Raw genomic sequence first — 14,508 nt, 5'->3', positions numbered from 1 at the left:
ACAATTTGACCAGTGTGGCAAGACTATAAAGTAGTAGTTCTCAAACTTTTTGATCTGAAGTCTCCTTTACATAATTCTTAAAAATTAAGGAGCCTAAAGAGCTTTCTAAATGTTATACCTACTATTTATAATATTTGAAATTAAAACCAAGAAATTTTAAAATTTTTTATTAATTCATTTAAAATATTAAACCATTGCATGTTAACATTAACAACACTTACTGGAAAAAAATGGCAGTGTTTAAATTTTGCAAGTCTCTATAATGATTGGCTTAACTGAAGAGAACTGGATTCTCATATCTTATTCTGCATTCAGTCATGTAGCTCTTAGGATCTTCCTCTGTACACTCATGAGAGATTGATAATGTAAATTGCAAATAACATTTTAATACTATTGCAAAAATAGTTATGACCTTACAGATCCCCTGAAAGAGCCTCAAAGCGCCCAGGGGTGCCCAAGCCATGAAGAATCAATGCACTAGAGAAGGTATTGCAGAACAGAAAGCAACCAGATTCGTATATATTGGCTTGCTGATTTTTAGAAAATCACAGAACATTGACTAATGGTTTATGTCTTAAACTTTGTCATTTCTGAACTCTTCAGATTTTTATTCATTCATTCATTCAACAAGCATTTTAATGACAATAAATGCCTACTTTCATTACTGGGTTCATTATTCATTATTTTTTACTGGACTCTAGGAAAACAAAGAAGTAATACACAATTCTTGACTTTGAGGGAATCATGATACAATCTGGAAAGCATAAATAGAAATAAAAGTAGCACAATTATAATATTATGGTACAATGGAAGCAGAGGAGAGAGAAGTATGAATTTGTCTGGCAAACTTCACAGAAGTTCCACTTAAGTTCTAAAGCTAGCAAAGGAGTCAAAGGCACAGAAGAAAAAGGAGGTATACAAGAGATTCAGAAACACTGATTTTGACAAGTCAAAGTATATTTCACTATAGCTAAGCAGTGAGGAGTGGTAAAAGGTTGATTTGGAGAAGTCACTAGGTCATAAATAAAACTAGATTAAAGGCCTTCCTTATTACCCTATTCTAAATAATATGGATAATATCCTGTGTATGGATGCTTCTAAGACTTTATTATGGAAAAAAATTACTTAAGGGAATAATAAAAATAAAGACTCCACTTCTACAAATTTTGATCCTTTAGGTCTGAAGTACAGTTCAAGAATTCCTTAATTCATTCAGCAAATATTTATAGAGTTCCCAGTGTGCACCAGTAAGAGTTTAACAAAAGAAAAAAACTAAGAAGCTATTTATGACTCAGTTCAAGAGCACTAATTCATGTTCTAAACATGTAATGGTAAAGAAAAGAAAATTATTTCTGAAATAGAATTAGAGTAGAAGGATTTGGGGATCTGTTAGATTGGGAACAATATTAATATATTACTTTTCAAACTGTTATTGAAATGTTTAACCTGGCAAAATAGTTGCATTTTAGGAATTTTTATCCTGAAAGACAAGACTAAAAGATGATTTTAAAACAACTTAAAGATATTTTGCTTTACCAGAAATGTTCTGAAAGGTAAACTTACATTTTACATTTATTTTTTGAGGTGTTTAATCAATGTTTCCATTATTCATAAATCAAGTTATAGCTACAGAAGAAACATTAAAACTCATATAATCCCAATCTGTCATTTTATGAAGAAGTTTAGATTCAGAGAGAAAAAGGGACTGCTTTAAAGTCACATAACTAGTTGGCACCAGAACCATCAAGATGTCCTATCTTCTAGGCCCAAATTCAAGCTGCTATTCAAGTATATACAGAGGCCAGAGCTCCATGTTTTACGTAATGAGTTTTCTTTCCTCATTTTTATTTTACAAGGGAGACAAATATGACAAAATTTATGAATATGGTTATGAGAGCCAGGGTAAACTAGACCTTGTATAGGAACTTTAGTGCTAACTAAACAAAAATAATGAGTTTAGGATTTTAGCCTATTTTTCCATGTATTAGTTTATGAGAGCTGTCAAGGCAAAATACCACAAACTAAGCAGCTTAAGTGACAAAAAATATATTCTTTTAACAGTTTTGAAGATTAGGAGTCCAAGATAAAGGTGTTGGCAGAGTTTGTTCCTTCTATGTGCTATAAAGGATCTGTACTAGGCCTCTCTCCTAGCTTGTAGGTTGCCATCTTTTCTGAGTTTCACATTGTCTTCCCTATCCACATGTCCAAATCTGTGTCCAAATTTTTTCTTGTTAAAAGGATACCAGTCATGTTGGTTTACAACCTACCTAAAACCTCATTTTATAATTGAGATATAAAGATATATCTCAATTCTTTACAGAGATAATTGATTATAAAGACCAGATCTCCAAACAAGGTCATATTCTAAGATACTGGACTCCAACATATCAATTTGTTGGGGGAAGAGAATTAACACAATTTAGCCCATAACAATTTATTTTCTTTTTTAGCTGTAGCTAGACATTTATAAAATATAGTGATTCCTAATTTTTTATCAGATTTCTTGAGAATCTGATGAAAGATGTGTAGCTTCTCCCCAGGAAAACATGCATAACAATTAAATTTACCATTATTCCAGAAAAATTCATACCTCAGTGTTTCATTTTACAATATAACTTGAACCATTTTGCACATTACTTTTAGTAGCCTGTTATGAGAATAAGATAACAAGCATTTCATGCAGAACTAGTTGTATCAGAGTTGCTTGTCAAGGTATTTGTGAAATATAAGTCAGTTTGTTCATTCTGTTGGTATTGTGACACTATCAGTTTATTTAGGATTGCTTACAAGAAAGGTAGCCATGAAGCTCCTTAGGTGAACTTGTATTTGTTCCTTAAGCATGACTGCAATACATTTATATATATACAAATGTAGCAACAACAATCATACTATATTTCTAATTATCATAGCACATAGTCTTACTGAACTATTTTAAAGAATATATTACATCTTATCAGCTCATCTATAACATCTGTATTAGTTACAGAATACAGATTTACTTTGCAGTTCCTACAGGACTGTCTCCTCCTCGCTTGTGACAAACATACAAACCCAATTATTTAGGTCATGCACAGTTCTTACATTCATTTTAGTAGATATTGTAGGCCACAGACAATTGGAGGTAAATGAGGATTAGTTACTCTCATACAGCTCTCTGTCTGGTTACAATGAAGCCAAGTTCTGACACATATAAAAAAAGTATTAACAAACAAAGATGAAAAAGCAACACAACCTATTCTATAAGCTCATTGAATTCTATACTTCTTTAGTGCTATGACAAAACATGTACAAAAGATTTACTTGAAACAAATACAACAGATTCTAGCTACAGAAGCCAGCTGGTCATCTAGTTAACTTATTTGACACATGTTCACTAAGAAGAATCCTCTGAATGCTCATGATCCCAGGCTAAGTCATTCATAAGGTGGTAGGACTTGCTAGATTCGTGTATTCACATTCATATGAATATTACTAAAATGCTTTAGATGGTCCAGTATCTTGAACACCACTAATTTAATCTATTAAAATCCAATTCTGATAATCAGTGTACTAATTAACAAATTATCTGTTTCTGATCATAGATAAAAGTTAACTGAAGCACTTAAGCTTTAGAATGTGTCTTTTGATCATATACTAACTAAACACTGGTGTGTTCACATTCTCTACTGGGACAACTAACCACCTTGGGTATAAATCAGCGTATACACATTTATATTATACTGTCTATGCTGAAATGTGTTTAATTGTAGAACACATGATACCACCTATGTTTTTATACTGTAAACATATTTCCCTTTTATGTTTAAGTTACTGGGTTTTAGATGGTTCAAGCTTCATTCTCTCCTTTTCAGAAATTTTTCAAACACATGGATGCATGTGTTATTTTTTAGTATGTCTGACTACCTACCTTTCTTTCACTCTTCCTTTTTAAAAATTTATCTTAAAAATTTTTATAAATATTATATGTTCTTTGAAGAAAATATGGAAAATGGAAAGCAAATGGAGGGGAAAAAAATCACTTGTTATCCCATCAGTCAGCAATGATCACTTTATTATAGGCTAGAAATTAAAACTCATCTCTTTCTGTGAGAGATGAAAAAAATAAAAGTTCTAAGATCTTATTTTATCATCTAACATCATAAAACATGGATATTTCCTTGAGTCATTAACTATTCAACAATGTGGTTTTTAATAGCTGCATGAAATTCTATTGTGTGGATAGGCCATGATTTATTTAAATAATACCCTATTACTGGACATTTACAGTGTCTCCAGTTAACTATTAAAGTCATTGCCAGACTTTCTAGATTTAATTCCTTTCTTTTTCTTATGTGCCCATCATTTCCTCTGTCATTGGCCCTTAAACATTAATCTCTTTCTCCTTATCTTTAGTTTAGTTGTATACCAGTTTTTAATATAGGGTTTTCTAGAAGTTATAATTTTTAGGTTTTCCATAATATAAACCTTATAATTGGATAAAGCAAGTTAAAAATAGTGTTTGGGATTTTTAATACTCTAATTGCATACTAACTTATTTTTAGGAGTATATATCCTGGGGAAATATGGACAGAAGAAAATAAGAGAAATACAAGAAAGGGAGGCAGCAGAATACATTGCCCAAGCACGACGACAGTATCATTTTGAAAGTAACCAGAGGACTTGCAATATGACAGGTAAGGCAAAGATAAATATTTATATGTGTATTAATTTGCTTGTTGATTTGTAGTATTTTGCATATTTCCAAAGCCAAATTTAGAGGAAAAGACCAAGAATGATAAATCTAGCAAGTATTTGCATTAACTGAAATATATCATTTCCATATGAATTTTTAAAAGTCAACGTGAATACTTGTTCATTCATTTTATATATTCATCCAGTAAATACTTGCAGTATCCAGTATTGAGGAAGCAGAGAGTGAACAATATTTTTAAGATTCCTGACCTTTGGGGTTTATATTCTAGTGAGAAGAAAAGATGATAAACAACAGATAAATGACTTTCAGCAGTGATGACTGCTATAAAGAGAATAAAGCTGTGTGAGGAGTGACGATGTCCCTTAAGAGAGGATGATCATCAGTCAGGTCTCTTTGAGGAGGTGACATCTGAGGAGAAACCACTCAGTACAATGGAGCAAGCCATACAAAGTGCCCGGGGTGAGAACAAGTTTGGGACAATCAAGAAATAGCAAAAAGATCATGTAGCTAGAAAATAATTAACAATGGATAAGTGATAGGAAACAAGGCCACAAAGGTTGGCCTTATCTATAGGGCCTTATAGGTCATAGTAAAGAGTCCTAGGTTTGTTAAATTTAGAGCAGGCAATTATAGACCTGTGATTCTTTCATAGTAGTATACATTCACTCAGCATTAAGTAATGGTAATAATTTAACCCCTGGAGCTAGAAACTGATTGAATGTCATAATAAAACCAATTGTCAATATTTGAAGAGTTCTCAAATCTGTGTCAAACTTGTTCATCTTTTTCATTGTTTAAAACTTAATATTTTTTCTAAAAAGATGTTTCTTTCAAGAACAATTAATTTAGAAAGACTTTATAAAGCTAAGTGCTCCTTTTTAAATTATAAAAGTAGAACATTTTTTCCAGAGCTAAAAGGACTTTATTGTTAGGTCACTAGTCTTGTTTTATAGATCAAGAGGCTAAGATCAAGAAGTGAGAGATAGTCTGAAAGTTACTGCTTAAGTATACGTTTTAATATTTGAAGTAGTAATAAACAGAAAAATACTTCTATTCAATAGGACAGAGTGTGACCAGAAATATTGTATACAATGATTACTCTGATATGGCATAGTGAGTAAGAGCATAGGCTCTAGGGTGAGGCAGATCTGGTCTAATTTCCAGTTTGACTTGTTTTATTTATGTGCCTTTGGGCCAACCTAAATCTCATTTCTCTTCTCTACAGAGTACACATCATAAAAGCCACTTCAGAAATGTTTTGTAAGAGTGTGATGAAATAATGCTTCTAAAGTACTTGGCACATAATAAATACTCAGTAAATTATAACTTTTTAAACATAATTCTTTAAATTTCAGCATTAAATGTAGTGGTGCTACCAAGAACATTTTGATGAATTTTTAGAGTATAGGAATGATTCATTTCAGAAGATTACTCAGATTTTCAGAAAATACAAAAAGGCAGCTTCTAGGGTCTCAAGATATATCTCAGTTTGACATAGATCCTTATGTCAGTTTGGTTGCTCCAGGATGCAGATGGGTTAGATGTGTGAGAAATTTCCTGGAAGGGAGGAACAGGGGAGAAGGCAAGGAAAACCTTTATATCACAATTTTGGTCTGACATTTATGAAAGGAAAAGAGAAGGAAGAAAAATTAGGTTAGGAGAGCCTGAGACTATAGCAAATTCTAGGAGAGCCTGGCCAGGCCAGTGGAGTTCCCTAGTAGAGGAGTCCCCACCTGAGTACTCTCATTGGCAAGGATCAGTACAATCACAGCAATGGATCTAGAGGGTGGCAGATAGAGTTGTTAATTGACTATGCTGCTCCCAACAGAAGATGGAGGTGACACATGTCCATGACCATCACACCCTCAGATGAAGAAATAGCTGACTATGGATAATTTTTAAAATAACATATGGTGATTACTAATAGACAAAATATAGGTTCACTTAAAAAGTTGGCAGACTAGCTTTCTGATATGTACTGATATTGGTATGTTCAAATTTCTGTTCTTTTATTTAGAAATCTTTAGTGAATATACTAGAAAATTTTTAATACTTTTGGATAAACATAACTATTTTTTGTTTTGTTTTTTTGCCCAAGAAGTTAATCCCATCTTGAAAGATAATATCTAATGGATTGCTTCTGTGCTTTCCATTTTCACTTTCCTTCTTCATGATTTTACTGAAGATCTAGGAGGGAAGCTTATTGAATTTCTTCATGCATGCATAGCTGACACCACAAATGAGATTTCAGTATACAAAATAGGATGCTCAAGTCCTATATTAAATGGCATAGTACTTGCAATAACCTACACAAATCCTCCTCTATACTTAAAATCATTTCTATATTACTTATAATACCTAATACAATGTAAAGTTGTTATACTCTATTGTTTAGGGAATAAAGGGAGTAATGATAAGAAAAAAAAATCTGTACTTATTCAGTATAGACAAAATTTTTGTTTCGTGATTCTGGGAATCAAACCCAGGCAGGGCTTTGTGCATGCCAAGCTAGTGTTTTACCAGCGAGCTATACTCCAAGCCCCAGACCCAGTATTTTCAGATATTTTTGATCTGAAGTTGGTTGAATCTGCAGGTGCAGAACCCACTGATATAGAGAGCCAACTGTATTGTGTTTGGACTGGACATCTATACCAAATACACAACAAACAATCTAGCTTTTGTATTGGTTCTAAGCTGCTACTTTGATAATGGTCTAAATAACTTAGGAGATTTCAAGTGCAGCTTGAAGAAATATAAGAGTGCAGTATTGAAATAAATATTGCATAGATTAAAACCTGAATTTTCTATAGAAAAAACCTTGGATTTTATATTGACAATTTTACCTAGTTGAGAAATAAAAATCAAATACTAAAATTTTCCCTTCTAGAATGTGGTAGTTATGATCTCTTGGATTTTTTTTTTCATTTTTTTCTTGATTTATTTAGTGTTAGAAATTCATTTAAATTTAAATGTGTTTGTGGCTCTAGCATTTCTTAAACAATGTTTAAGAAATAACTTTCAAGATATGAAGTAATTGCAAGGTTTTTTCCTTGGAATACTGAATTATTTTGTCTTCATGTTATTCTTGAGAGTGGTAGACATAGAGTAGCCCCTGACAAAACCAAAACTAAAAGTCAGCAGTACTTAATTCCTATTTGCCGTGCTATAGTACTTAATGTTTTAATGTATTTGATAAACTTTTTTATAACATTATATATAAAATATGTAGAAAAAGTATATCTAATATAAAAATGTCTTAATCATTTTCATTATATCATAAATAAGCATTTATTGTAAAAAAAAATTTGGAGAGTACAGAAAACAAGGAAAAAAACAGAATTATTCATAATCCATAGCCTATAGACCACCATTGTTACCACCTGAAGGTAATTCTTTTCATTCATTCTTCTGCTTGTACTTGTTTACATTGCTGTGATCATATCATGGCATATGAATAATTTTGTTGTAATAACATCGGAAAATGCATGATTTATTAGCACAAATTAGTTTTATATCACTAATAGTATTAATTGGAATTCTCTAGACTTGACTTCCTTCCACCTCTTACTAGCTGCTTTTCATATTGCCTGAAATAACATATATTTCTCAGTGATTACAGTCATATCAATTGTGATCTTCTTTTTCTTTTTGGATTACAGTGCTGTCCATGCTTCCAACACTGAGAGAGGCCTTAATGCAGCAACTCAATTCCGAGAGCCTTACAGCTCTACTAAAAAACAGGTAAATGCCAGTTCCAGCATGTTTTGTTCATGGACTACAATTGATAGAATGAACAAAAATACTTTCCCAAAGTCTTTGTTTTCTTACCTTTCTTTCTAACAAAGACTTATATAGACTCAGAAAAAAAAAATCAAGTCACTATATCACTGAATCCATATTTTATTTTGTTCATTCATTTCTGCTAAATCTGATTAAAGTATAGTACCACTGGCATTATGCAAATAATTTAGAGCACCAGCATGTTATGCATTATTTTATATAAATAGATTTTATATAATGTTGACATTTTTCAGAAATTTAATTATTGAGTTTTTATGGAACATATTCCTGAACCAGTTGTTGTGAAGCAGACAAAACTTACGTTAAACATTGTGTTTCTTATACTGTTTACAGTGTAATAAGTGAGGCATGTTATCATACATTTTAATAACTAAAGCACCTGAATTTACATTATAAATTATTAACAAAATGAAGTACAAACATAACACTTGCATATGATAATGCCATTTTACAAAGCACTTTCATATGTATGACTTTACATATGACATATGGTATACCCAGGGGTATTGTAAGTTAGTATAATTTTTAATACATTTTTTTGTAGTGGTAGATGAACCGAATGCCTTTATTTTATTTGTTTATTTTTATGTGGTGCTAAGGACTGAACCCAGTGCCTCACGAACACTAGGAAAGTGCTCTGCCTCTGAGCCCCAGCCCCAGCCCTCAGTTAGTATAATTGTAGGTTAGTTTGAGAAGACTTCCAGAAGGAAATGGCTCCTTCTTTTAATGAGGAAGATTAGATATGGGGATGATTTCACTAAGTAAATGTTATGTGCTTATGTATGTGTGTTTGCGTAATGCTGTGGAACAAACCCAGAGCCCTACACATGGCTAAGTATCTACTCTGTCACTGACCTATATCTCCAACACTAAATAAATTTTAATCACTGTGGCTTTACTGAAATATTTATTTGCCTTGTAATCACCCTTCAAATAGTTGGAGGGAAAAAAGTGCTATTTCTAGAGTCTCTCTGTGTCAGCTCCAATGCTAGATACCTTCCATGCATACATGCTCCAATTTAATTTTCAAAGTATTCCTGTGAGATAGACATTATCATCTCCATTTTGCACATAAGAATTTAGTGCTCAGATAGGTGAAATAAAAAGTTGGAAAAATTCCTTGAAATATTTTTATATGCAGAGAATACCTCCTAAAATAGCAATGGATTTTTGTACTTTGATATTTTTTTAACTCCGATTAAAGTATACTACTACTGGCAAGAGATTTTTCCTCCATAAATTTCATCATTCTTAGAGGTAGACTGACTTTAACCCCTGCTTATAGATGTAAGGTTTGGTTTACAAATTATTTGTATAATTATATACAAAATGCATATGAGTTGATTGCCGTTAGTCAAATAAATACCTAATTACCACCTATACATTAGTATAGGAGAGAAAAGAAATAGAGTTCAGTTGCCTTAAGTTTGAGTCATACTGAGGCAAAACAGATGAAGTAAATGAATGATGCTAACCTAATAACAAGCTTTTAATAAAGTAATAAACACAGTGGCATTCTTTCTTCTTGGTTAATCTGTATCCTGCAAGGCCCTAGGTCCCATATGTTTTGGGGGATTCAAGATCATTAAGATAGTATGTGGTGACCGTGTATGTGGTGACAGTGCTTAAGGCCCTAGATTCAATCCCTAGCGCACACACACACATAAAGATAATTAAGACACTCTTATGGTTTAGTTATGACATATCCTCCCAAAGTTCATGTGGAAGACAGCGCAAAAATTTTCAGAGGTTAAATGATTAGATTATGAGAGGTGTGACCTAATTGGTGGATTAATTCATCGATACAGATAGGTGGTTGGTAACTGTAGGCAAGGTGTAATTAAAGGAAGTAGGTTATTAGGGGTAAGCCTTTATGGATTATATTTTGTCCTTCGTGAGTGGAGCTCACTCTTTGCTTCCTGGTTGCTACTTCCTGAACTACTTAGCTCTGTCAGCCTTCTGCTCTGATGTTCTGCCTTACCTCAGGCTCAACTATGGACTGAAACCTCTGAAACTACATGCCAAAATATACTTTTCCTCCTCTAAGTTGTTATTTTCATGTCTTTTGGCCACAGTGATGCAAAAATTGACTAAAACAGAAGTTAGAACTGAGAAATGGGGTCTTCACTGTGACTACTTTACCATGTGGTTCAGAAGTCTTAGGATGGTTTGCAGCAGGAGGAATTTTGAAAAGTTTAGAGATGCAAACTGGAAAATCTTAAGAATGTGATAAGTGGAGTTTAGTGGTACATTCTCGTAGAGGCTCATAAGACCAGCATGCTGGTCTTGCTTATATGACTAGCACTGCAGTCAGTAAAGATGGGTTTATGAGATTTCAGAAGAAAGGAGAAGACTATTGGAAACTGGACTAGATGCCATTAGTTGTCTGTCGTGGCAAAGCAGTTGTCTACATTTTGCCCTTGTCCTGAGCCTTCCTGTGACTCTGAATTTAAAGATGATGAACTAATTAATCTAGTAGAGGAAAATTCAAGGCAACACAGCATTTAAGAAGTAGCATGGATATTTTTGGCACTTCTATCCAAGTTTACTATGATAATTATGAGCAGAAAGTAAAGCAGAAAGATTTTTTAAAACTTGCAGTTTGTCTAGAAAATTGTGTGTAAAACTGAAACTAAGGGAGGCATGATTGTTAAAGACATTACAGCCACTGCACAGAGGCTAAGTACTTTCCACAGATTCAATAGGAAAGATGGCTTCAGGACATGTCAAGAATTGGCAAGACCATACCCATCTCAGGCTCAATGGTGTAAAAGTAAAGAATTCTTTTGAGAAGAGATCATGGGCGCACTGCTTGCACAGAGGAGCCCAGGAAATTTTGTTTTGTTTTGTTTTGTTTTGCTTACCATTCCTAGCTACCCAGGCACTCAGAGGCTGCTACAGCCATGGTCCAGGAGGGTTGGCTACTGCTCAAGATGGTTGCAGACCTTGGTCTCGACCATGTGGTGCTGGCTCTGCAGAAATGCAGGATGCTGGCATTAGGGGGTCATGGAGGCTTCCACCATCCAAAGCCAAAGGAAGGAGTAAACAAAATTGTCATAATACAAGAGTTATTAGTGTCATGGTAGAAAATGTGAGGAGAAAATATGGTCATATAGAGAAGAAAAGGATTTAAAGCTGGACAGCTTTAAAGAAAAGAATCTGACAAAGGTTTAATATCTAGAATATATAACTTAAGAAACTAACATAAAAAACTCAATTAAAAATGGGGAAATTAACTAAATAGACACTTCACAAAAGAAGAAATACAAATGACCAAGAAATGTGTGAAAAAATGTTAAACATCATTAGCAATTAGGGAAATATAGATCAAACTATGCTGAGATTTCTCACTCCAGTCAGAATGGCAATTATCCAGATCATGAACAATAATAAATGCTGGAGAGAATATGGAGAAAAAAGGAACACTTTTACACTGTTGGCATAATTTAAATTAGTAAATTACTGGATTTTAAATTAGTACAACCACTATGGAAATCGTTATGGAGATTCCTCAAAAGACTAGTCATAGAATCACAATATGACCCAGCTATACCACTCCTCAGTATTTATCCTAAAGAATTAAGGTTATCATACTTTAGTGATATATGAATACCCATGTTTAAAAAGCACAATTCAAATTCACAGTTGCCAAACCATAGAACCAGCCTAGGTGATTGATTGCAACAGATGAATGGATAATGAAAATGTGGTATATATGCACAATGGAGTTTTATTCAGCCATAAAGAAAAATGAAATCAAATTTCACAATTGGCAGGAAAATGGATGGAACTTGAGACCATTACATTAGACAAAATAAGCCAAACTCAGAATGTCAAGGGTCATATGTAGAAGCTAGAGAGACAAAAGGAAAAGAAAGGTTGGTGAGGGAGGTCTCATAAAAATCAAAGGAAATCATTAAAGTGTAAGGAAGGGAGGAGGGGAGGGAAAAGGGAAATGCTGTCGAATGATATTGGCCAAACTATATAGTTATATTGTGTGCATATACAAATATATAACAACAGATCAGACCATTTTGTAGAACTATAATGCACCAATAAACAATGTGGGGAAAAGAAAGATGTGATTCCCCTTTTCTTACTCAATTCATAGGAGAATTTCTTTAAATTCCAGATTTTGAGATGAGTCACTGTTCTTCTCCCTTATCATTCCTTCTTTAAATATCTAAATGTTATTGTTTTTCTTTCTTTACTTTTGACTTGAAATTTCTATTTTGCAATTTAGGGGTAAAAGGTCCATTTGAAAAACATTTGCCTAAAAAGAGGCTTGAGCCATTACAAAGTATGATTACACGAGGCCCCAATCTTATGATTGCTTTTATATTAGTATTCAGTCAACTCTGATCTCATGTAAACTTATAAAGCAAGTTAATTTTCTCTTTAAACTAATTTGATAATGACTAATCAGAAATACGTCAATGACCTTATAGCCTTATTTTGTCAGTTTCATAATAGCAAATATACATGTATCACTTTTTAATATTTAGCATTCTTATTGAAGATTGAAGCCAAAGAATCTTAGAAACTCATCACAAGAAAGAGACTACTTTGTACAGATTAGTTTAATTTTTAAGCATATATTTTAGCAACACTAATGAACCTGGCTGTATTTAACTTGGAGTAGATTTCCATCAGATGAAGCATTTGAAAGGAATCTTTGCGTAGAAAATATTTTTCCCTGTCCTTCTACATATATTTGGAACAGAATGTGTGTGTGTGTGTATACATATATAAAAAAATAATTAATATATGTAGAGAAAGGAGGGGGCAGATACATAAATACATATATACAGATGTATGTATCTAGCTCCCTTCCCCATATCTCTCTCTCTCTCTCTCTCTCTTTATATATATATATATATATATATATATATATATATATATAATTCAGCCATAAATATATATACACACATGTGCACACACACACAATTTAATAAACCTTAATATAATTTAATATTCAAGACTTCTGGTGGAATGCCATATGTGTGTGTATTCATATATATATATACACACACACATCACACACATAATATATACATATTTAACTGCTGAGGATCAAACCCAAAGCCTCAAATATTCTAGGCAAGCATTATTACTAAGCTATGTCCACAGCCCTAAGGACAGTATTTTTATATCTACTTTTAAAGCCTAATTTTGATGACTGTCAACACAAAGGAATGTTCTAGGTGACTGTTACTCTGTCCTCTCCATCCAAAATCACCCAAAATAACATACAGTTTCAGCAAATACAATTTCAATTCAAATAACCTAATTTTTCCTTCCACAAGCTGCTGCTGCTAAGCACTTCCTACATTTAAGGATCATTATTTTCTTATTTCACGTTTGGAAGTTTTTCTGAGGTGATAAAAGATATGATTTCCTTATATTAAACTATCTCACCCTCAAATTGTAGCCCAGTCATCAATTTAATTGGAATAGTTTGCCTAGCATGAATGAAGCCCTGGGCTTGAATCCTAGCAGTGAAAAAAGGAGAATCTTATCACTAAAAAAAAGGAGAAGGAAGGGAGGGGAGGAGGAGGAAGGGAAAAATGGCATTCCACTAGGAGTCTTAAATGTTAAATTATATTAAGACTATGGTGGTATTTTGTAGGATCTACTCCAGATCTCTACTAAACCTGTGTCATCTAGGTAAGAGATGACTAAAGCTTTAGAATCTGTTCATTGGTAAAGAAAGATGAGAGCTAATAGTATCCCACAATTGTAATGTTAATTCAATTTTTATTGAAATACAAATTTGTGTCTAAATATAATAATAAGGATTTTCAAGCTTGTATTTTTTATATATTTATGGTTAAACTAATTTTCTGGTAATCTATTATATTTTACACAAATATTGGTCCCTGACAAATTGGATATAACAAAGGAAAAAAAAAACACTAGTTGGTAGTATAACCAAAAAGACAGAAACTATTGCCAAGTGACTTTTCCACAGAAATTTGATTATATATATCCTTCTTGGTACATATATTCATTTG

General features: G+C 32.8%; 1 protein-coding gene across 1 annotated transcript in view; it reads left to right on the top strand.

Moving 5' to 3' along the window:
- Pex3 (peroxisomal biogenesis factor 3) overlaps nucleotides 1-14,508 on the top strand; it is a 39,666-nt gene that overhangs the window by 2,876 nt on the left and 22,282 nt on the right. Inside the window, exons 2-3 of the mRNA XM_026397598.2 lie at nucleotides 4,542-4,673; nucleotides 8,353-8,434. Of these exons, the coding sequence (XP_026253383.1) occupies nucleotides 4,542-4,673; nucleotides 8,353-8,434 (214 nt within the window). The remainder of the gene's footprint in view (nucleotides 1-4,541; nucleotides 4,674-8,352; nucleotides 8,435-14,508) is intronic.

Source organism: Urocitellus parryii, chromosome 8, assembly GCF_045843805.1.
Source record: "Urocitellus parryii isolate mUroPar1 chromosome 8, mUroPar1.hap1, whole genome shotgun sequence".
NCBI classification, from domain to species: domain Eukaryota; kingdom Metazoa; phylum Chordata; class Mammalia; order Rodentia; family Sciuridae; genus Urocitellus; species Urocitellus parryii.
This window is presented reverse-complemented; position numbering and strand designations above follow the sequence as displayed.